Consider the following 25486-nt stretch of genomic DNA (forward strand, 5'->3'; position numbering starts at 1 on the left):
GCCTCTAGCCAGCTGTCCGAATGAATGAGGCGGAGGATCTCCATCATTGCTTCTCAGTGATATAACAGCAAGGATATTCATTTCACTAACAGTATCTTTAGATATCACAATGCAGACCCTCACACCCCACGTGTATTGGGCACAGCGGCATGGAGACATCTACCTGCGTGTGGAGCTGAGTGACGCTAAGGTACGTTACGGATGCTCTCCTGGACCGACCTGTCATCGAGCTAGATGGTTAGGATAAGCCAGCTAGATAGTCAACGTTACTTTCAGACACTAATACGTGTATTTGTTTCAGCTCACTGCTGGACGTTGTAAATTGAATGCACGTTGCTGACATGAACACACGACATACATTACATTAGCTACAATGCTCCTTTTGAGAATGGAGTGATATCAGCCCATGCTTACATGTTAGCTCATAAATCTAGCAAGCTAGTTTACCACTTGTTCTATTAGCTATACCGAGTGATAACAAACGTGTAACATGTCACTACTAGACAGAATAACTTACTATATATAATATATAAAACGTATATATATTATATAAAGTTTCCTGAGATCCTGATCCAGTGTTTCCACATTCCAAAATCACGTCGTCATGAGAAGTATGGTTCTCGACGAGGCTAGATAGTAGCTAACACTCAGCTACTGAAGCTAGCTAGATGGCTAGCTACTGTAATTCATATTGAGTTGTAGTAGCTAGTGGTGGTGCATCTACCAAATGTCACGCTTCATAAAAGATTCAGGAATTGTCATGGTGATCGCTGGATCCAATTTAGCCAATCAGCAAACACATAGCTACTCACTCAAGGTGCATCGTGATCACATGTACTCCAGCTACGTAGTAATGTGCGTAATGTCATCCGAATATGTTAAGTGATGTTGTATGTGTGAAGGAAACGCATCCATTTCAATCACTTAGTTTGAGCTCAACCATTGTCCGTGTGGTTTCTATATTTCCCCTTGTAGCTGACAGTCTTCTGCTTTTTGATGCAAGACATTTTCTTTTGCGTTTTTAGAATCTTGATATCTGCGTGCAAAACAACACCCTGCAATTCAAAGGTCGGTGTTTGTGTTACGTTGGAACAGAAATAATGAAAATAACTCTAGTCTGTACGGAGTACATGGTATTAAATCGATGTTCCTTTGTTGGACAGCTCAGGGTCATGGAGCTAAAGGAGACAATGACTATGAGTTCAGTCTGGACTTCCTGGAACCAGTAAAACCTGAGGTATTCTATTATTTTCTATTCCAAAAATGTACTTTTTCATTAGTGATAATACCTCACACTCTTCTCAGTCTCAAAGACAAACATTCTCTTCTGGTACTAGAGATTGTTACTGTTCCCTGCGTGTGGTTTATTATTAAGTGTGTCTTCCACAGGAGGCGGCTCATAATAATGTCTGGAACGGAGCAAATGGAATGGCATCAAACACCTGGAAACCATGTGTTTGATGTATTAGATACCGTTCCACTGATTCCGCTCCAGTCGTTACCACGAGCCCGTCCTCCCTGATTAAGGTGTCACCAACCTCCTGTGGTGTCTACAATTATTATCATACTCGCTGTGTGTCTGTCTGCCAGGTTAGTCACAGGTCGACCCAGCGCCTGGTAAATGTGACAGTGAGGAAGCAAGAGCAGCGTTGGTGGGATAGACTCACTCTGCAGGAGAGGAAACCTCTCTTCCTGACGCCAGACTTCGACCGTTGGCTCGACGAATCAGACGCGGAGATGGAGCTTCAGGCTAAGGTAGTAATGACCAGAGTCAGCTTTGGTACAACTTTTAGATGTAATACATAAGGAAGTATAAGGCTTTATTTATTTGTCTTTTATAAGTGTGTTATGACATTTATTACACCTGATGGTCTGTCTGTTTGTTTTCAGGAAGAGGAGAAGATAAACAAGGTCAGCATCGAGTCAAGAATCCATAAAGACCGTAAGTACCGAGCAGTGCAGCTGTGAACAGCCCTTATCTCTAATCTGAATATTTACATTTCTTGGTAAAGATGCTGTTGGTTTAGACCAGGGATCATCAACTAAGTTCAGCCTCGGGCTGATTTTATTTATTTTTCTTGACCAGTTGGTCGACAGACCGGAAAATAACTACAAATCATTTGTAGACTGCAATTTGACGGCAAGAATCCAAAACAGATCATTTCAAACCTTGCTTAAATCTGTATATGATCATGTCTCTCTCTATTATGCGTGGGAATACTTGAGAACAGATTTTCCAAAATTTAAATCACTTGGAGCAGATTTCCTGGTGTTTTAACACACTTTCATCTCAATGAAAATGCAAAAAATAAATAAAATAAAATAAAATTCTCTCAAAAGTTGGGAGGCCAAATAAATCCACCCGCGGGCCGCCAATTGGAGAACCCTGGTTTTGACTGTGCATCATCTTTTAGTTTATACCACACACAAGTACAAACTACCTTTTTAAGTACTAGATATTTGAAAATGTAAACATCTGAAATGTCATTTCAAATCATTTGGTTTTTGTATAGACGTACAAAACCAACTGACTGGAGTCTCCTTTTGTATTTATTTAATTGAGTTTTATTGAAAGCTGTACAATGTTCTCTCAGCCTACCTGAAGAAGGGCTATCTGTTCATGTACAACCTGGTGGTATGTGTTTTGTTCTCTCAGCCTACCTGGGTCTAAAGAAGGGCTATCTGTTCATGTACAACCTGGTGGTATGTGTTTTGTTCTCTCAGCCTACCTGAGGAAGGGCTATCTGTTCATGTACAACCTGGTGTTATGTGTTTTGTTCTCTCAGCCTACCTGGGTCTAAAGAAGGGCTATCTGTTCATGTACAACCTGGTGTTATGTGTTTTAAAGCTGTTGTATGTTAATATGTGGTTTGTTCTCTCAGCCTACCTGGGTCTAAAGAAGGGCTATCTGTTCATGTACAACCTGGTCCAGTTCCTGGGCTTCTCCTGGATCTTTGTCAACATGACCGTCCGTCTCTTCATCCTGGGACAAGGTCAGTGGTCCGGAGCCTGCTGAGGGTCCAGCCTGTTAGTAGCTGTTGTTTATTGGTTGTCTTGAGAGTTGACTACAGCGTTGGCCATAGACACTAAGTAGGTTAAGTGGTCAGTGTTTCAGGGATGGAAAAGAATACAATCAGAATCTTTCCTTTTCAACAGCTACGGTTGGAACTAGCTACCTCAGAACTGGTTCGTCAACATAATGTAAGAGAGTTAGTATAGATGGCTCATGTAACACTAATATTTACATACATTATCATTCTTCCTCTTTATTTATTTTTTAGCTGAAAGCTGTCTAGTTTCAACATTATTTTTATTCAGTTGTGTTTCTGTGAAGTGATCTGAGTGAGTCGGATTAAACCACACCACCAAGCCGACGTGTTACTTCCTTAGAATAACTAAACAGGCTCTTTATTCATAGATGTGTCAATTTGAATATGAGAAAGGGAACATTGACTCTAGTCTGTAGATGAATTTGTCTTGCAAATAGCTTTGTGGTCCAGTCTGTTTTGTGTTTGTATGTCTTCACAACAATTTAAGAGTTGACAACAGCAGTAGTTGCCACCCTGTTGTGTTTGGTCTATCCACAGAGATACTTGAGGAGACTAATGAGAACGTAGACCTACTGGTGAAATACACATCAATTGGTACTTGGGGTGTACTTCAGGCATACATTTACATTTACATTTAAGTCATTTAGCAGACGCTCTTATCCAGAGCGACTTACAAGTACATACATTCATACTTTTTTGTACTGGCCCCCCGTGGGAATCGAACCCACAACCCTGGCGTTGCAAGCGCCATGCTCTACCAACTGAGCCACACGGGACCATAGCTACATGTGATTGGTGTAGAGTAACTAAAATAGGTTGAGAACCACTGGACTTGATCACGTACAGTATGGAACCAGGCTACTCTGGATATGCAGTGTTTGGCCTAACATGTTAGCACCACTGTGTTCTACCTCTCTTAATTCAAGGGGCTTTATTGTCATGGGAAACATGTTAACATATCTACCTCACTCTCTGTCTCTCTCTCTTGCTCTGTCTCTCTCTCTCTCTCTCTGTCTCTCTCTCTCTCTCTGTCTCTCTCTCTCTGTCTCTCTCTCTGTCTCTCTCTCTCTGTCTCTCTCTCTGTCTCTCTCTCTCTGTCTCTCTCTCTGTCTCTCTCTCTCTGTCTCTCTCTCTCTGTCTCTCTCTCTCTGTCTCTCTCTCTCTCTCTCTCTCTCTTATCAGACTCGTTCTATGACACGTTCCACACCATTGCTGACATGATGTACTTCTGTCAGATGATGGCCGTAGCAGAGGTCATGAACCCTCTAGTGGGTCTGGTCAAGACAGGGGTGTTCCCAGCTATGATCCAGGTATGGTTCAATCCAAACACACAGAAAAATAACTTTCAAAATGACTTGGGTTTAAAAATAAAACACGTGCTAATTTAGGTTACATTGACTTTTAGTTGTTTTTGGTTAGTCAAAGCTAAAGTTAGCGGCAATGGTTTTGTAAACCAACCCAAAGCATAGATTGTCTCTCCTTGCCCATAGGAGACTTTCAGGTTGAGGACAGGAGACTTTCAGGTTGAGGACAGGAGACTTTCAGGTTGAGGACAGGAGACTTTCAGGTTGAGGACAGGAGACTTTCAGGTTGAGGACAGGAGGCTTTCAGGTTGAGGACAGGAGACTTTCAGGTTGAGGACAGGAGACTTTCAGGTTGAGGACAGGAGGCTTTCAGGTTGAGGACAGGAGGCTTTCAGGTTGAGGACAGGAGACTTTCAGGTTGAGGACAGGAGGCTTTCAGGTTGAGGACAGGAGACTTTCAGGTTGAGGACAGGAGACTTTCAGGTTGAGGACAGGAGACTTTCAGGTTGAGGACAGGAGACTTTCAGGGTGAGGACAGGAGGCTTTCAGGTTGAGGACAGGAGACTTTCAGGTTGAGGACAGGAGACTTTCAGGTTGAGGACAGGAGGCTTTCAGGTTGAGGACAGGAGGCTTTCAGGTTGAGGACAGGAGGCTTTCAGGTTGAGGACAGGAGGCTTTCAGGTTGAGGACAGGAGGCTTTCAGGTTGAGGACAGGAGACTTTCAGGGTGAGGACAGGAGGCTTTCAGGTTGAGGACAGGAGGCTTTCAGGTTGAGGACAGGAGACTTTCAGGTTGAGGACAGGAGACTTTCAGGGTGAGGACAGGAGACTTTCAGGGTGAGGACAGGAGACTTTCAGGGTGAGGACAGGAGGCTTTCAGGTTGAGGACAGGAGGCTTTCAGGTTGAGGACAGGAGGCTTTCAGGTTGAGGACAGGAGGCTTTCAGGTTGAGGACAGGAGACTTTCAGGGTGAGGACAGGAGGCTTTCAGGGTGAGGACAGGAGGCTTTCAGGGTGAGGACAGGAGACTTTCAGGTTGAGGACAGGAGACTTTCAGGTTGAGGACAGGAGACTTTCAGGTTGAGGACAGGAGACTTTCAGGGTGAGGACAGGAGACTTTCAGGGTGAGGACAGGAGACTTTCAGGGTGAGGACAGGAGACTTTCAGGGTGAGGACAGGAGGCTTTCAGGGTGAGGACAGGAGACTTTCAGGGTGAGGACAGGAGACTTTCAGGGTGAGGACAGGAGACTTTCAGGGTGAGGACAGGAGACTTTCAGGGTGAGGACAGGAGACTTTCAGGGTGAGGACAGGAGACTTTCAGGTTGAGGACAGGAGACTTTCAGGTTGAGGACAGGAGACTTTCAGGTTGAGGACAGGAGACTTTCAGGTTGAGGACAGGAGACTTTCAGGGTGAGGACAGGAGACTTTCAGGTTGAGGACAGGAGACTTTCAGGGTGAGGACAGGAGACTTTCAGGGTGAGGACAGGAGACTTTCAGGTGAGGACAGGAGACTTTCAGGGTGAGGACAGGAGACTTTCAGGGTGAGGACAGGAGACTTTCAGGGTGAGGACAGGAGGCTTTCAGGGTGAGGACAGGAGGCTTTCAGGGTGAGGACAGGAGACTTTCAGGGTGAGGACAGGAGACTTTCAGGGTGAGGACAGGAGACTTTCAGGGTGAGGACAAGTGATTTTGTATTTAGGGTGAATTATCCCTTTAATGAAGTGTGTTTCAGTGAGTTTTGTTTTGTTTTGTTTGTTGATCTGTCCAGGTGGTGGGTAGGAACGTAATCCTGTTTGTGATCTTCGGTAGTCTGGAGGAGATGCAGAACAAAGCAGTGGTCTTCTTCGTCTTCTACCTCTGGAGCACCATAGAGATCTTCAGGTGACTCTACCTCTATAGTCAATAGAGATCTACAGGTGACTCTACCTCTATAGTATAGTCAATAGAGATCTACAGGTGACTCTACCTCTATAGTATAGTCAATAGAGATGGACAGGTGACTCTACCTCTATAGTATAGTCAATAGAGATCTACAGGTGACTCTACCTCTATAGTATAGTCAATAGAGATGGACAGGTGACTCTACCTCTATAGTATAGTCAATAGAGATGGACAGGTGACTCTACCTCTATAGTATAGTCAATAGAGATCTACAGGTGACTCTACCTCTATAGTATAGTCAATAGAGATGGACAGGTGACTCTACCTCTATAGTATAGTCAATAGAGATCTACAGGTGACTCTACCTCTATAGTCAATAGAGATCTACAGGTGACTCTACCTCTATAGTCAATAGAGATCTACAGGTGACTACTTCTATAGTATAGTCAATAGAGATGGACAGGTGACTACCTCTATAGTATAGTCAATAGAGATCTACAGGTGACTCTACCTCTATAGTATAGTCAATAGAGATCTACAGGTGACTCTACCTCTATAGTCAATAGAGATCTACAGGTGACTCTACCTCTATAGTCAATAGAGATCTACAGGTGACTCTACCTCTATAGTCAGTAGAGATCTACAGGTGACTCTACCTCTGTAGTATAGTCAATAGAGATCTACAGGTGACTCTACCTCTGTAGTATAGTCAGTAGAGATCTACAGGTGACTCTACCTCTGTAGTATAGTCAGTAGAGATCTACAGGTGACTCTACCTCTGTAGTATAGTCAATAGAGATCTACAGGTGACTCTACCTCTATAGTATAGTCAATAGAGATCTACAGGTGACTCTACCTCTATAGTATAGTCAATAGAGATCTACAGGTGACTCTACCTCTATAGTATAGTCAATAGAGATCTACAGGTGACTCTACCTCTATAGTATAGTCAATAGAGATCTACAGGTGACTCTACCTCTATAGTATAGTCAGTAGAGATCTACAGGTGACTCTACCTCTATAGTATAGTCAATAGAGATGGACAGGTGACTACCTCTGTAGTATAGTCAGTAGAGATCTACAGGTGACTCTACCTCTGTAGTATAGTCAATAGAGATCTACAGGTGACTCTACCTCTATAGTATAGTCAATAGAGATCTACAGGTGACTCTACCTCTATAGTATAGTCAGTAGAGATCTACAGGTGACTCTACCTCTATAGTATAGTCAATAGAGATCTACAGGTGACTCTACCTCTATAGTCAGTAGAGATCTACAGGTGACTCTACCTCTGTAGTATAGTCAATAGAGATCTACAGGTGACTCTACCTCTATAGTATAGTCAATAGAGATCTACAGGTGACTCTACCTCTATAGTATAGTCAATAGAGATCTACAGGTGACTCTACCTCTATAGTATAGTCAATAGAGATGGACAGGTGACTACCTCTGTAGTATAGTCAATAGAGATCTACAGGTGACTCTACCTCTATAGTATAGTCAATAGAGATCTACAGGTGACTCTACCTCTGTAGTATAGTCAGTAGAGATCTACAGGTGACTCTACCTCTATAGTCAATAGAGATCTACAGGTGACTCTACCTCTATAGTATAGTCATAAGAGATCTACAGGTGACTCTACCTCTATAGTATAGTCAATAGAGATCTACAGGTGACTCTACCTCTATAGTATAGTCAATAGAGATGGACAGGTGACTACCTCTGTAGTATAGTCAATAGAGATCTACAGGTGACTCTACCTCTATAGTATAGTCAATAGAGATCTACAGGTGACTCTACCTCTATAGTATAGTCAATAGAGATCTACAGGTGACTCTACCTCTATAGTCAATAGAGATGGACAGGTGACTACCTCTATAGTATAGTCAATAGAGATCTACAGGTGACTCTACCTCTATAGTATAGTCAATAGAGATCTACAGGTGACTCTACCTCTATAGTATAGTCAATAGAGATGGACAGGTGACTCTACCTCTATAGTATAGTCAATAGAGATCTACAGGTGACTCTACCTCTATAGTATAGTCAATAGAGATCTACAGGTGACTCTACCTCTATAGTATAGTCAATAGAGAGCACCATAGACAGGTGACTCTACCTCAATATAGCTCACATCCAGATAACTGCCAAAATAAAGGAAACACGACATAAAGTTGCTTCAATACACCTTGTCATAGATTCTACAGGTATCTGGAACTCTATTGGTGTCTGGAACTCTATTGATGGTGGTGCAAAACACTGTATTAGGATCTGACTCTTTTGTTATAACCTTAACTTTAGTCTCCTAACCTGCTATCGATGTATCGTAAAAATAGTGGTCTGGTGTAAGAAACATGGTGTAAGGAAATTGTCATCAATCAATCAAATGTATTTATAAAGCCCTTCTTACATCAGCTGATGTCACAAAGTGCTGTACAGAAACCCAGCCTAAAACCCCAAACAGCAAGCAATGCAGATGTAGAAGCACGGTGGCTAGGGAAAACTCCCTAGAAAGGCAGGAACCTAAGAAGAAACCAGGCTCTGAGGGGTGGCCAGTCCTCTTCTGGCTGTGGAGATTATAACAGTACATTGTACTCTGGGTACTCGGCACCAATTACTGCCATGATATCCGAACAACAAACATCTACAGGACTGTTTCTCCAGCGCAGACTGAAATATGTTCCGGGATTCAACCGATTACATTGAGGAGTTTACCACATCAGTCACCGACTTCAGTAATAAGTTCATCAACGACGTCATCCTCACAATGACCAGATAGACAGACCCACCCACCCACCCATGGATTACAGGAAACATCCGCACTAAAGGCTAGAGCTGCCGGTTTCAAGGAACGGGACACTAATCCGGACACTAATCCGGACGCTCATAAGAAATCCCACTACGTCCTCCGACGAGCCATCAAACAGGCAAAGCGTCAATACAGGACTAAGATCAAATCCTACTACGCCGGCTCTGATGTGACACGGCTTGCAAACTATCACGGATTACAAAGGGAAACCCAGCCGGGAGCTGCCCAGTGACACGAGCCTACCAGACGCACTAAATACCTTCTATGCTCGCTTCGAGGCAAGCAACACTGAACCATGCATGAGAGCACCAGTTGCTCCGGACGACTGTGTGATCTCGCTCTCTGTAGCCGATATGAGTAAGACCTTTAAACAGGTTAACATTCACAAAGTCACAGGGCCAGATGGATTACCAGGATGCGTACTCGGAGTATGCTCTGATCAGCTGGCAAGTGTCTTCACTGACATTTTTCTTCTACTACTTTACTGCATTTATTGTCTCCTTGATCAACTCCAATTCACATACCGCCCCAACAGATCCACCGATGACACAATCTCAATTACACTCCACACTGCCCTCTCCCACCTGGATAAGAGTAACACCTATGTGAGAATGTTGTTCATTGACTGCAGCGCAACGTTCAACACCATAGTGTCCTCCAAGCTCATCACTAAGCTAAGGACCCTGGGACTGAACACCTCCCTCTGCAACTGGATCCTGGTCTTCCTGATGGGCTGCCCCCCCCCCCCCCCCCCAGGTGATGAGGGTAAGCAACGCTGACCCTCAGGGCCTCTCAGGGGTGCGTGCTTAGTCCCCTCCTGTACTTCCTGTTCACCCTCAACTGGATCCTGGTCTTCCTGACGGGCTGCCCCCCCCCCCCCAGGTGATGAGGGTAAGCAACGCTGACCCTCAACACAGGGGCCTCTCAGGGGTGCGTGCTTAGTCCCCTCCTGTACTTCCTGTTCACCCTCAACACAGGGGCCACTCAGGGGTGCGTGCTTAGTCCCCTCCTGTACTCCTTGTTCACCCACAACACAGGGGCCTCTCAGGGGTGCGTGCTTAGTCCCCTCCTGTACTTCCTGTTCACCCTCAACACAGGGGCCTCTCAGGGGTGCGTGCTTAGTCCCCTCCTGTACTCCCTGTTCACCCACAACACAGGGGCCTCTCAGGGGTGCGTGCTTAGTCCCCTCCTGTACTTCCTGTTCACCCTCAACACAGGGGCCAATCAGGGGTGCGTGCTTAGTCCCCTCCTGTACTCCTTGTTCACCCACAACACAGGGGCCTCTCAGGGGTGCGTGCTTAGTCCCCTCCTGTACTTCCTGTTCACCCTCAACACAGGGGCCTCTCAGGGGTGCGTGCTTAGTCCCCTCCTGTACTCCCTGTTCACCCACAACACAGGGGCCTCTCAGGGGTGCGTGCTTAGTCCCCTCCTGTACTTCCTGTTCACCCTCAACACAGGGGCCTCTCAGGGGTGCGTGCTTAGTCCCCTCCTGTACTTCCTGTTCACCCTCAACAGAGGGGCCTCTCAGGGGTGCGTGCTCAGTCCCCTCCTGTACTCCCTGTTCACCCACAACACAGGGGCCTCTCAGGGGTGCGTGCTTAGTCCCCTCCTGTACTTCCTGTTCACCCTCAACACAGGGGCCTCTCAGGGGTGCGTGCTTAGTCCCCTCCTGTACTTCCTGTTCACCCTCAACAGAGGGGCCTCTCAGGGGTGCGTGCTCAGTCCCCTCCTGTACTTCCTGTTCACCCTCAACCGCGTGGCCGCGCACGACTCCAACGCCGTCATTAAGTTTGCTGACGACACGACGGTGGTTGTCCTGATCAACAATGAAGATGAGACAGCCTATAGGGACGAGGTCAGCGTCCTGGCAGTGTGGTGCAAGGACAACAACCTTTCCCTCAACGTCAACAAGACAAAGGAGTAGATCGTGGACTACGGAAAACCCACGGCCAAGCATGCCCCCATCCACGACTGGGCTGTAGTGGAGCGGGTTGAGAGCTTCAACTTCCTCGGTGTCCACATCACTAAGGAATTGAAATGGTCCACACACACCAACACAGTTGTTAAGAAGACACGACAATGCCTCTTCCCCCTCAGGAGGCTGAAAAGATGTGTCATGGGCCCTCAGGTCCTCCAAAATGTTCTACAGCTGCAGCATCTTGACTGTCTGCATCACCGCCTGGTACGGCAACTGCTCGGCCTCCGACCGCAAGGCACTACAGAGGGTAGTGCGTATGGCCCAGTACATCACTGGGGCTGAGCTCCCTGCCATCCAGGACCTCTATACCAGGCGGTGTCAGAGGAAGGTACCAGGCGGTGTCAGAGGAATGCCCTAACAATTGTCAAAGACTCAAGCCACACAAATGATAGACTGTTCTCTCTGCTCCCGCACGGCAACGATACCGATGCACCAAGTCTGGAACCAACAGGACCCTGAACAGCTTCTACCCCCCAAAACATAAAACTACTAAATAGTTAGCCTGGGTAGCTATTGGTTAACTATTTAACTATCTGCATTGACCCTTTTTGCACTAATGTTTTTGACTCATCACATACACTGCTGTTACTGTTTATTATCTATCCTGTTGCCTAGTTACTTTACCCCTGCCTATATCTACATATCTACCATGTGACAAATACGATTTGATCTACAGATCTTCATTTAACCATGAATGTGCCTTATATTACCAGCTAGTGAGACTAGTTGTAATCATGAATGTGCCTTATATTACCAGCTAGTGAGACTAGTTGTAATCATGAATGTGCCTTATATTACCAGCTAGTGAGACTAGTTGTAATCATGAATGGATGTTATATTACCAGCTGGTGAGACTAGTTGTAATCATGAATGGACATTATATTACCAGTTAGTGAGACTAGTTGTAATCATGAATGGATGTTATATTACCAGCTAGTGAGACTAGTTGTAACCATGAATGGACATTATATTACCAGCTAGTGAGACTAGTTGTTACCATGAATGGACATTATATTACCAGCTGGTGAGACTAGTTAGTTGTAATCATGAATGGATGTTATATTACCAGCTAGTGAGACTAGTTGTAATCATGAATGGACATTATATTACCAGCTAGTGAGACTAGTTGCTACCATGAATGGACATTATATTACCAGCTAGTGAGACTAGTTGTAATCATGAATGGATGTTATATTACCAGCTTGTGAGACTAGTTGTAATCATGAATGGACATTATATTACCAGCTAGTGAGACTAGTTGTAATCATGAATGGACATTATATTACCAGTTAGTGAGACTAGTTGTAATCATAAATGGACATTATATTACCAGTTAGTGAGACTAGTTGTAATCATGAATAGACATTATATTACCAGCTAGTGAGACTAGTTGTTACCATGAATGGACGTTATATTACCAGCTAGTGAGACTAGTTGTTACCATGAATGGATGTTATATTACCAGCTAGTGAGACTAGTTGTAATCATGAATAGACATTATATTACCAGCTAGTGAGACTAGTTGTAATCATGAATGGACATTATATTACCAGCTAGTGAGACTAGTTGTTACCATGAATGGACATTATATTACCAGCTAGTGAGACTAGTTGTAATCATGAATAGACATTATATTACCAGCTAGTGAGTTTAGTTGTAACCATGAATGGATGTTATATTACCAGCTAGTGAGACTAGTTGTAATCATGAATAGACATTATATTACCAGCTAGTGAGTTTAGTTGTAACCATGAATGGATGTTATATTACCAGCTAGTGAGACTAGTTGTAATCATGAATAGACATTATATTACCAGCTAGTGAGACTAGTTGTAATCATGAATGGATGTTATATTACCAGCTATTGAGACTAGTTGTAATCATGAATGGACATTATATTACCAGCTAGTGAGACTATTTGTAATCATGAATGGACATTATATTACCAGCTAGTGAGACTAGTTGTTACCATGAATGGACATTATATTACCAGCTAGTGAGACTAGTTGTAATCATGAATGGACATTATATTACCAGTTAGTGAGACTAGTTGTAATCATGAATGGATGTTATATTACCAGCTAGTGAGACTAGTTGTTACCATGAATGGACATTATATTACCAGCTAGTGAGACTAGTTGTAATCATGAATGGATGTTATATTACCAGCTAGTGAGACTAGTTGTAATCATGAATGTGCCTTATATTACCAGCTAGTGAGACTAGTTGTAATCATGAATGGACATTATATTACCAGCTAGTGAGACTAGTTGTAATCATGAATGGATGTTATATTACCAGCTAGTGAGACTAGTTGTAATCATGAATGTGCCTTATATTACCAGCTAGTGAGACTAGTTGTAATCATGAATGGACATTATATTACCAGCTAGTGAGACTAGTTGTAATCATGAATGGATGTTATATTACCAGCTAGTGAGACTAGTTGTAATCATGAATGGACATTATATTACCAGTTAGTGAGACTAGTTGTAATCATGAATGGACGTTATATTACCAGCTAGTGAGACTAGTTGTTACCATGAATGGACGTTATATTACCAGCTAGTGAGACTAGTTGTTACCATGAATGGACATTATATTACCAGCTAGTGAGACTAGTTGTAATCATGAATGGACGTTATATTACCAGCTAGTGAGACTAGTTGTAATCATGAATGGACATTATATTACCAGTTAGTGAGACTAGTTGTAATCATGAATGGACATTATATTACCAGTTAGTGAGACTAGTTGTAATCATGAATGGACATTATATTACCAGTTAGTGAGACTAGTTGTAATCATGAATGGACATTATATTACCAGTTAGTGAGACTAGTTGTAATCATGAATGGACATTATATTACCAGCTAGTGAGACTAGTTGTAATCATGAATGGACATTATATTACCAGTTAGTGAGACTAGTTGTAATCATGAATGTGCCTTATATTACCAGCTAGTGAGACTAGTTGTTACCATGAATGGACATTATATTACCAGCTAGTAAGACTAGTTGTAATCATGAATGGACATTATATTACCAGCTAGTGAGACTAGTTGTAATCATGAATGGACATTATATTACCAGCTAGTGAGACTAGTTGTAATCATGAATGGACATTATATTACCAGCTAGTAAGACTAGTTGTAATCATGAATGGACATTATATTACCAGTTAGTGAGACTAGTTGTAATCATGAATGGACATTATATTACCAGTTAGTGAGACTAGTTGTAATCATGAATGGACATTATATTACCAGTTAGTGAGACTAGTTGTAATCATGAATGTGCCTTATATTACCAGCTAGTGAGACTAGTTGTTACCATGAATGGACATTATATTACCAGCTAGTAAGACTAGTTGTAATCATGAATGGACATTATATTACCAGCTAGTGAGACTAGTTGTAATCATGAATGGACATTATATTACCAGCTAGTGAGACTAGTTGTAATCATGAATGGACATTATATTACCAGTTAGTGAGACTAGTTGTAATCATGAATGGACATTATATTACCAGTTAGTGAGACTAGTTGTTACCATGAATGGACATTATATTACCAGTTAGTGAGACTAGTTGTAATCATGAATGGACATTATATTACCAGTTAGTGAGACTAGTTGTAATCATGAATGGACATTATATTACCAGCTAGTGAGACTAGTTGTAATCGTTTCGCAGGAACCCGTTCTACACGTTGACCTGCATTGCACTTCTCACTGCTTGTGATGCTAAATAAGCTGTTATGTTGTGTGTCCCAGGTATCCATTCTACATGCTGGCCTGCATCGACACAGACTGGAAGCTGCTGACCTGGCTCAGATACTCCATCTGGATGCCCCTCTACCCTCTGGGGGTGCTGGCAGAGGGTCAGTGGACCTGTCACACACACACACACACACACACACACACACACACACACACACACACACACACACACACACACACACACACACACACACACACACACACACACACACACACACACACACACCACACACCTCAGATACTCCATCTGGATGCCCCTCTACCCTCTGGGGGTGCTGGCAGAGGGTCAGTGGACCTGTCACACACACACACACACACACACACACACACACACCACACACCTCAGATACTCCATCTGGATGCCCCTCTACCCTCTGGGGGTGCTGGCAGAGGGTCAGTGGACCTGTCTCACACACACACACACACACACACACACACACACACACACACACACACCACACACCTCAGATACTCCATCTGGATGCCCCTCTACCCTCTGGGGGTGCTGGCAGAGGGTCAGTGGACCTGTCACACACACACACACACACACACACACACACACACACACACACACACACACACACCACACACCTCAGATACTCCATCTGGATGCCCCTCTACCCTCTGGGGGTGCTGGCAGAGGGTCAGTGGACCTGTCACACACACACACACACACACACACACACACACACACACACACACACACCACACACCTCAGATACTCCATCTGGATGCCCCTCTACCCTCTGGGGGTGCTGGCAGAGGGTCAGTGGACCTGTCTCACACACACACACACACACACACACACACACACACACACACACACACACACACACACACACACACACACACACACACACCACACACCCCAGATACTCCATCTGGATGCCCCTCTACCCTCTGGGGGTGCTGGCAGAGGGTCAGTGGACCTGTCACACACACACACACACACACACACACACACACACACACACACACACACACACACACACACCACACACCTCAGATACTCCATCTGGATGCCCCTCTACCCTCTGGGGGTGCTGGCAGAGGGTCAGTGGACCTGTCACACACACACACACACCCCCACACCCCCACTCCTCAGAGAGCTCTATGCCTGCTATATTCACTTATTATGTAAATTGTATGTAAATAATAGTGGTATGATGTTTGTAGTCAAACAAGATATTACTTAGTTATTACCAAGATGTCCAAGTGTTGCTGTGTATTCCTGTCTGTCCTGTGTGTTCCCTCTTAGCTGTAGCTGTGATCCAGTCCCTGCCTATCTTCGATGAGACCCGTCTGTACAGCATCCCTCTACCTACGGTCCTGGGCTCGTCCGTCAGCTTTTCCTTCACTCTGAAGATCTACCTGGTCCTCATGTTCCTCGGTCCGTTAGTCCCACTCTCTGACCCTACACCCTGACCCTACACCTTATACCCTACACCCTGACCCTACACCCTATACCCTACACCCTATACCCTACACCCTGACCCTACACCCTGACCCTACACACTACACCCTGACCCTACACCCTGACCCTACACCCTACACCCTGACCCTCCACCCTATACCCTACACCCCGACCCTACACCCTGACCCTACACCCTATACCCTACACCCTATACCCTACACCCCGACCCTACACCCTATACCCTACACCCTACACCCTACACCCTGACCCTATACCCTACACCCTGACCCTACACCCTGACCCTATACCCTATACCCTACACCCTATACCCTACACCCCGACCCTACACCCTATACCCTACACCCTGACCCTACAACCTATACCCTACACCCTATACCCTACACCCTGACCCTATACCCTACACCCCGACCCTACACCCTATACCCTACACCCTACACCCTATACCCTACACCCTACACCCTACACCCTATACCCTACACCCTATACCCTACACCCTATACCCTACACCCTATACCCTACACCCTATACCCTACACCCTACACCCTATACCCTATACCCTACACCCTATACCCTACACCCTATACCCTACACCCTATACCCTACACCCTGACCCTACACCCTGACCCTACACCCTGACCCTACACCCTGACCCTATACCCTACACCCCGACCCTACACCCTATACCCTACAACCTACACCCTATACCCTATACCCTACACCCTGACCCTATACCCTACACCCCGACCCTATACCCTACACCCTACACCCTATACCCTACACCCTATACCCTACACCCTATACCCTACACCCTATACCCTACACCCCGACCCTACACCCTATACCCTACAACCTACACCCTATACCCTGACCCTATACCCTACACCCTATACCCTACACCCCGACCCTATACCCTATACCCTACACCCTGACCCTACACCCTGACCCTACACCCTGACCCTACACCCTACACCCTATACCCTACACCCTGACCCTACACCCTGACCCTACACCCTACACCCTATACCCTACACCCTATACCCTACACCCGACCCTATACCCTACACCCTGACCCTACACCCTGACCCTACACCCTGACCCTACACCCTATACCCTACACCCTGACCCTACACCCTGACCCTACAACCTACACCCTACACCCTGACCCTACACCCTGACCCTACACCCTGACCCTACACCCTATACCCTACACCCTGACCCTACACCCTGACCCTACACCCTGACCCTACACCCTGACCCTACACCCTATACCCTACACCCTGACCCTACACCCTGACCCTACACCCTGACCCTACACCCTGACCCTACACCCTACAACCTACACCCTACAACCTACACCCTATACCCTACACCCTGACCCTACACCCTGACCCTACACCCTGACCCTACACCCTGACCCTACACCCTGACCCTACACCCTGACCCTACACCCTGACCCTATACCCTACACCCCGACCCTATACCCTATACCCTACACCCTATACCCTACACCTACACCCTGACCCTACACCCTGACCCTACACCCTGACCCTATACCCTGACCCTATACCCTGACCCTACACCCTGACCCTACACCCTGACCCTATACCCTACACCCTGACCCTACACCCTGACCCTACACCCTGACCCTACACCCTGACCCTACACCCTGACCCTACACCCTGACCCTACACCCTACACCCTACACCCTGACCCTACACCCTGACCCTATACCCTACACCCTATACCCTACACCCTGACCCTACACCCTGACCCTATACCCTGACCCTACACCCTGACCCTACACCCTGACCCTACACCCTGACCCTACACCCTGACCCTACACCTGACCCTATACCCTACACCCTGACCCTACACCCTGACCCTACACCCTGACCCTATACCCTACACCCTACACCCTACACCCTGACCCTATACCCTACACCCTATACCCTACACTCTGACCCTACACCCTATACCCTGACCCTACACCCTGACCCTACACCCTGACCCTATACCCTACACCCTATACCCTACACCCTGACCCTACACCCTGACCCTACACCCTGACCCTACACCCTGACCCTACACCCTGACCCTACACCCTGACCCTATACCCTGACCCTACACCCTGACCCTACACCCTGACCCTACACCCTGACCCTACACCTGACCCTATACCCTACACCCTGACCCTACACCCTGACCCTATACCCTACACCCTACACCCTATACCCTACACCCTGACCCTATACCCTACACCCTATACCCTACACTCTGACCCTACACCCTATACCCTGACCCTACACCCTGACCCTACACCCTGACCCTATACCCTACACCCTATACCCTACACCCTGACCCTACACCCTGACCCTACACCCTGACCCTACACCCTGACCCTACACCCTACACCCTGACCCTATACCCTACACCCTGACCCTACACCCTACACCCTGACCCTACACCCTGACCCTACACCCTGACCCTATACCCTACACCCTGACCCTACACCCTACACCCTGACCCTACACCCTACACCCTGACCCTACACCCTACACCCTGACCCTATACCCTACACCCTGACCCTACACCCTACACCCTGACCCTATACCCTACTCCCTGACCCTCCACTCTGACCCTCCACTCTGACCCTCCACTCTGACCCTCCACTCTGACCCTACACCCTGACCCTACACCCTGACCCTACACCCTGACCCTACACCCTGACCCTACACCCTGACCCTACACCCTGACCCTACACCCTACACCCTGACCCTCCACCCTGACCCTATACCCTGACCCTATACCCTGACCCTACACCCTGACCCTACACCCTATACCCTGACCCTACACCCTATACCCTGACCCTACACCCTATACCCTGACCCTACACCCTATACCCTGACCCTACACCCTATACCCTGACCCTACACCCTACACCCTGACCCTACACCCTGACCCTACACCCTGACCCTACACCCTACACCCTGACCCTACACCCTGACCCTACACCCTGACCCTATACCCTACACCCTATACCCTACACCCTACACCCTGACCCTCCACCCTATACCCTACACCCTATACCCTACACCCTGACCCTACACCCTGACCCTAAACCCTGACCCTCCACCCTATACCCTACACCCTGACCCTACACCCTGACCCTACACCCTACACCTATACCCTACACCCTATACCCTACACCCTATACCCTACACCCTGACCCTACACCCTGACCCTATACCCTGACCCTATACCCTGACCCTACACCCTGACCCTATACCCTACACCCTATACCCTACACCCTGACCCTACACCCTGACCCTACACCCTGACCCTACACCCTGACCCTACACCCTGACCCTACACCCTACACCTACACCCTGACCCTATACCCTACACCCTATACCCTATACCCTGACCCTATACCCTGACCCTATACCCTGACCCTATACCCTGACCCTATACCCTGACCCTACACCCTGACCCTACACCCTGACCCTACACCCTGACCCTACACCCTGACCCTACACCCTACACCCTGACCCTACACCCTGACCCTACACCCTGACCCTCCACCCTGACCCTACACCCTACACCCTGACCCTACACCCTGACCCTACACCCTACACCCTGACCCTACACCCTGACCCTACACCCTATACCCTACACTCTGACCCTACACCCTACACACTGACCCTACACCCTGACCCTACACCCTGACCCTACAGGGTGACCCTACACCCTGACCCTACAGTGTGACCCTACACCCTACACTCTGACCCTACACTCTGACCCTACACCCTGACTCTCCACCCTCACCCTACACCTTGACCCTACACCCTAACCCCACTCTCTAATCCCACTCTAAACCAACACACTAATCCACTCTCTAACCCTAACCCTCTCTACCCCTCCACCCTAACCCTCTCTCTACCCCTCCATCCTAACCCTCTCTCTACCCCTCCATCCTAACCCTCTCTCTGACCCTCCACCCTAACCCTCTCTCTGACCCTCTCTCTGACCCTCCACCCTAACCCTCTCTACCCCTCCACCCTAACCCTCTCTCTGACCCTCTACCCTAACCCTCTCTAACCCTCCACCCTAACCCTCTCTCTGACCCTCTCTCTGACCCTCCACCCTAACCCTCTCTCTGACCCTCTACCCTAACCCTCTCTAACCCTCCACCCTAACCCTCTCTCTGACCCTCTCTCTGACCCTCCACCCTAACCCTCTCTACCCCTCCACCCTAACCCTCTCTCTGACCCTCCACCCTAAACTTCTCTACCCCTCCACCCTAACCCTCTCTCTGACCCTCCACCCTAACCCTCTCTCTGACCCTCTCTCTGACCCTCCACCCTAACCCTCTCTACCCCTCCTCTCTGACCCTCTCTCTGACCCTCCACCCTAACCCTCTCTACCCCTCCACCCTAACCCTCTCTCTACCCCTCCACCCTAACCCTCTCTCTACCCCTCCACCCTAACCCTCTCTCTGACCCTCCACCCTAACCCTCTCTCTGACCCTCTCTCTGACCCTCCACCCTAACCCTCTCTCTGACCCTCCACCCTAACCCTCTCTACCCCTCCACCCTAACCCTCTCTCTGACCCTCCACCCTAACCCTTCTCTCTAACCCTCTCTCTGACCCTCTCTCTGACCCTCCACCCTAACCCTCTCTACCCCTCCACCCTAACCCTCTCTCTACCCCTCCACCCTAACCCTCTCTCTGACCCTCCACCCTAACCCTCTCTCTGACCCTCCACCCTAACCCTCTCTCTGACCCTCCACCCTAACCCTCTCTCTGACCCTCCACCCTAACCCTCTCTCTGACCCTCCACCCTAACCCTCTCTGTGACCCTCCACCCTAACCCTCTCTACCCTTCCACCCTAACCCTCTCTCTAACCCTCCACCCTAACCCTTCTCTCTGAGCCTCCACCCTAACCCTTCTCTCTGAGCCTCCACCCTAACCCTTCTCTCTAACCCTCTCTCTGAGCCTCCACCCTAACCCTTCTCTCTGAGCCTCCACCCTAACCCTTCTCTCTGAGCCTCCACCCTAACCCTCCACCCTAACCCTCTCTCTGACCCTCCACCCTAACCCTCTCTCTAACCCTCCACCCTAACCCTTCTCTCTGAGCCTCCACCCTAACCCTTCTCTCTGAGCCTCCACCCTAACCCTTCTCTCTAACCCTCTCTCTGACCCTCTCTCTGAGCCTCCACCCTAACCCTTCTCTCTGAGCCTCCACCCTAACCCTTCTCTCTGAGCCTCCACCCTAACCCTCCACCCTAACCCTCTCTCTGACCCTCCACCCTAACCCTCTCTCTAACCCTCCACCCTAACCCTTCTCTCTGACCCTCCACCCTAACCCTCTCTCTAACCCTCCACCCTAACCCTCTCTCTGACCCTCCACCCTAACCCTCTCTCTGACCCTCTCTCTAACCCTCCACCCTAACCCTCTCTCTGAGCCTCCACCCTAACCCTTCTCTCTGAGCCTCCACCCTAACCCTTCTCTCTAACCCTCTCTCTGACCCTCTCTCTAACCCTCCACCCTAACCCTTCTCTCTGAGCCTCCACCCTAACCCTTCTCTCTGAGCCTCCACCCTAACCCTTCTCTCTAACCCTCTCTCTGACCCTCTCTCTGAGCCTCCACCCTAACCCTTCTCTCTGAGCCTCCACCCTAACCCTCCACCCTAACCCTCTCTCTAACCCTCCACCCTAACCCTTCTCTCTGAGCCTCCACCCTAACCCTTCTCTCTGAGCCTCCACCCTAACCCTTCTCTCTGACCCTCTCTCTGAGCCTCCACCCTAACCCTTCTCTCTGAGCCTCCACCCTAACCCTTCTCTCTGAGCCTCCACCCTAACCCTCCACCCTAACCCTCTCTCTGACCCTCTCTCTAACCCTCCACCCTAACCCTTCTCTCTGAGCCTCCACCCTAACCCTTCTCTCTGAGCCTCCACCCTAACCCTTCTCTCTGAGCCTCCACCCTAACCCTTCTCTAACCCTCTCTCTGACCCTCTCTCTGAGCCTCCACCCTAACCCTTCTCTCTGAGCCTCCACCCTAACCCTCCACCCTAACCCTCTCTCTAACCCTCCACCCTAACCCTTCTCTCTGACCCTCCACCCTAACCCTCTCTCTAACCCTCCACCCTAACCCTCTCTCTGACCCTCCACCCTAACCCTCTCTCTGACCCTCCACCCTAACCCTCTCTCTGACCCTCTCTCTAACCCTCCACCCTAACCCTCTCTCTGAGCCTCCACCCTAACCCTTCTCTCTGAGCCTCCACCCTAACCCTTCTCTCTAACCCTCTCTCTGACCCTCTCTCTAACCCTCCACCCTAACCCTTCTCTCTGAGCCTCCACCCTAACCCTTCTCTCTGAGCCTTCACCCTAACCCTTCTCTCTAACCCTCTCTCTGACCCTCTCTCTGAGCCTCCACCCTAACCCTTCTCTCTGACCCTCCACCCTAACCCTCTCTCTGACCCTCCACCCTAACCCTCTCTCTAACCCTCCACCCTAACCCTTCTCTCTGACCCTCCACCCTAACCCTCTCTCTAACCCTCCACCCTAACCCTCTCTCTGACCCTCTCTCTAACCCTCCACCCTAACCCTCTCTCTGAGCCTCCACCCTAACCCTTCTCTCTGAGCCTCCACCCTAACCCTTCTCTCTAACCCTCTCTCTGACCCTCTCTCTGACCCTCCACCCTAACCCTCTCTCTGACCCTCCACCCTAACCCTTCTCTCTGAGCCTCCACCCTAACCCTTCTCTCTAACCCTCTCTCTGACCCTCTCTCTGACCCTCCACCCTAACCCTCTCTCTGACCCTCCACCCTAACCCTTCTCTCTAACCCTCCACCCTAACCCTTCTCTCTAACCCTCTCTCTAACCCTCCACCCTAACCCTCTCTCTAACCCTCCACCCTAACCCTTCTCTCTAACCCTCTCTCTAACCCTCCACCCTAACCCTTCTCTCTAACCCTTCTCTCTAACCCTCTCTCTAAACCCTCTGTCTAACCCTCCACCCTAACCCCTCTCTCTAAACCCTCTCTCTAACCCTCCACCCTATCCCTCTCTCTAACCCTCTCTCTAACCCTCCTCTCTAACCCTCTCTCTAACCCTCTCTCTAACCCTCCTCTCTAACCCTCTCTCTAACCCTCCACCCTAACCCCTCTCTCTAACCCTCTCTAACCCTCCACCCTAACCCTCTCTGACCCTCCACCCTAACCCTCTCTCTAACCCTCCACCCTAACCCTCTCTCTGACCCTCCACCCTAACCCTCTCTCTGACCCTCCACCCTAACCCTCTCTCTGACCCTCTCTCTAACCCTCCACCCTAACCCTCTCTCTGAGCCTCCACCCTAACCCTTCTCTCTGAGCCTCCACCCTAACCCTTCTCTCTAACCCTCTCTCTGACCCTCTCTCTAACCCTCCACCCTAACCCTTCTCTCTGAGCCTCCACCCTAACCCTTCTCTCTGAGCCTCCAACCTAACCCTTCTCTCTAACCCTCTCTCTGACCCTCTCTCTGAGCCTCCACCCTAACCCTTCTCTCTGAGCCTCCACCCTAACCCTCCACCCTAACCCTCTCTCTAACCCTCCACCCTAACCCTTCTCTCTGACCCTCCACCCTAACCCTCTCTCTGACCCTCCACCCTAACCCTCTCTCTAACCCTCCACCCTAACCCTTCTCTCTGACCCTCCACCCTAACCCTCTCTCTAACCCTCCACCCTAACCCTCTCTCTGACCCTCTCTCTAACCCTCCACCCTAACCCTCTCTCTGAGCCTCCACCCTAACCCTTCTCTCTGAGCCTCCACCCTAACCCTTCTCTCTAACCCTCTCTCTGACCCTCTCTCTGACCCTCCACCCTAACCCTCTCTCTGACCCTCCACCCTAACCCTTCTCTCTGAGCCTCCACCCTAACCCTTCTCTCTAACCCTCTCTCTGACCCTCTCTCTGACCCTCCACCCTAACCCTCTCTCTGACCCTCCACCCTAACCCTTCTCTCTAACCCTCCACCCTAACCCTTCTCTCTAACCCTCTCTCTAACCCTCCACCCTAACCCTCTCTCTAACCCTCCACCCTAACCCTTCTCTCTAACCCTCTCTCTAACCCTCCACCCTAACCCTTCTCTCTAACCCTTCTCTCTAACCCTCTCTCTAAACCCTCTGTCTAACCCTCCACCCTAACCCCTCTCTCTAAACCCTCTCTCTAACCCTCCACCCTATCCCTCTCTCTAACCCTCTCTCTAACCCTCCTCTCTAACCCTCTCTCTAACCCTCTCTCTAACCCTCCTCTCTAACCCTCTCTCTAACCCTCTCTCTAACCCTCCACCCTAACCCCTCTCTCTAACCCTCTCTAACCCTCCACCCTAACCCTCTCTAACCCTCCACCCCAACCCTCTCTCTAACCCTCTCTCTGACCCTCCACCCTCCAGCTGTATCTATCTGTCATGTTTCAGGATCAGTTAATGACACTAAGGGAGAAACATACACTTTGTCACATCGCTAACAAACCTGGGTCAAAATCCCATTTGTTTTCTTACAGTATCTTTGCTTGGACTTGACTTTTCTGGCATGCCAAGTGGATGGAGTTTGCTCTTAAAACATATTTTAAATTATAAAAAGTTGTGTGTTTTTTTTCTTCCCAGGCCTGTTCATCAACTTCCGCCACCTGTTTCGCCAGAGGAGGAGACGAATGCGCTCCAGGAAGAGGAAAATGAACTAACGGATAGAAAGACAAACCTCACGATCTCTCCAGTCTCACTGCTGGTTGCCTTTTCACCTCTCTCCTCTCCTCACACCCCTCTCCTCACCTTACACCTCTCCTCTGTCCTCCCTCCCCTCTCCTCTGTCCTGTCTCTCCTCCCCTCTCCTCTCTCCTTACACCTCTCTCCTCACCTCACACCTCTGTCCTCCCTCCCCTCCCCTCTCCTCTGTCCTCCCTCCCCTCCCCTCTCCTCTGTCCTCCCTCCCCTCTCCTCTGTCCTGTCTCTCCTCTCCTCCCCTCTCCTCTCTCCTCACCTCACACCTCTGTCCTCCCTCCCCTCTCCTCTCCTCTGTCCTGTCCTCTCGTCTCTCCTCCCTCCCCTCTCCTCTCCTCTCCTCTGTCCTGTCCTCTCGTCTCTCCTCCCTCTCCTCTCCTCTGTCCTGTCCTCTCGTCTCTCCTCCCTCCCCTCTCCTCTGTCCTCCCTCCCCTCTCCTCTCCTCTGTCCTGTCCTCTCGTCTCTCCTCCCTCCCCTCTCTGTCCTGTCTCG

At 48.7% G+C, this 25486-nt stretch overlaps 1 protein-coding gene across 1 annotated transcript; it reads left to right on the top strand.

Annotated features, from left to right (window-relative positions):
• Positions 1-25106, top strand: LOC120048369 (very-long-chain (3R)-3-hydroxyacyl-CoA dehydratase-like). The gene is made up of 11 exons (XM_038994291.1): positions 1-190; positions 1026-1068; positions 1164-1237; positions 1591-1755; positions 1891-1942; positions 2883-2993; positions 4233-4360; positions 6121-6233; positions 14796-14902; positions 16060-16191; positions 24881-25106. Exons 1-11 carry the CDS (start codon positions 110-112, stop codon positions 24955-24957), a joined length of 1083 nt encoding a protein of 360 aa, XP_038850219.1. The 5' UTR covers positions 1-109; the 3' UTR covers positions 24958-25106.
• Positions 25107-25486: the final 380 nt, after the last annotated feature.

This window comes from Salvelinus namaycush, chromosome 1, assembly GCF_016432855.1.
Source record: "Salvelinus namaycush isolate Seneca chromosome 1, SaNama_1.0, whole genome shotgun sequence".
In the NCBI taxonomy this organism is placed as follows: domain Eukaryota; kingdom Metazoa; phylum Chordata; class Actinopteri; order Salmoniformes; family Salmonidae; genus Salvelinus; species Salvelinus namaycush.

Coding starts and splice junctions, on each gene's coding strand:
- LOC120048369 (XM_038994291.1), top strand. CDS start 110: ATGCAGACCCTCACACCCCACGTGTATTGGGCACAGCGGCATGGAGAC. Junction 2,994..4,232: donor TCTCTTCATCCTGGGACAAG/GTCAGTGGTCCG, acceptor CTCTCTTATCAG/ACTCGTTCTATGACACGTTC. Junction 14,903..16,059: donor TCTGGGGGTGCTGGCAGAGG/GTCAGTGGACCT, acceptor GTTCCCTCTTAG/CTGTAGCTGTGATCCAGTCC.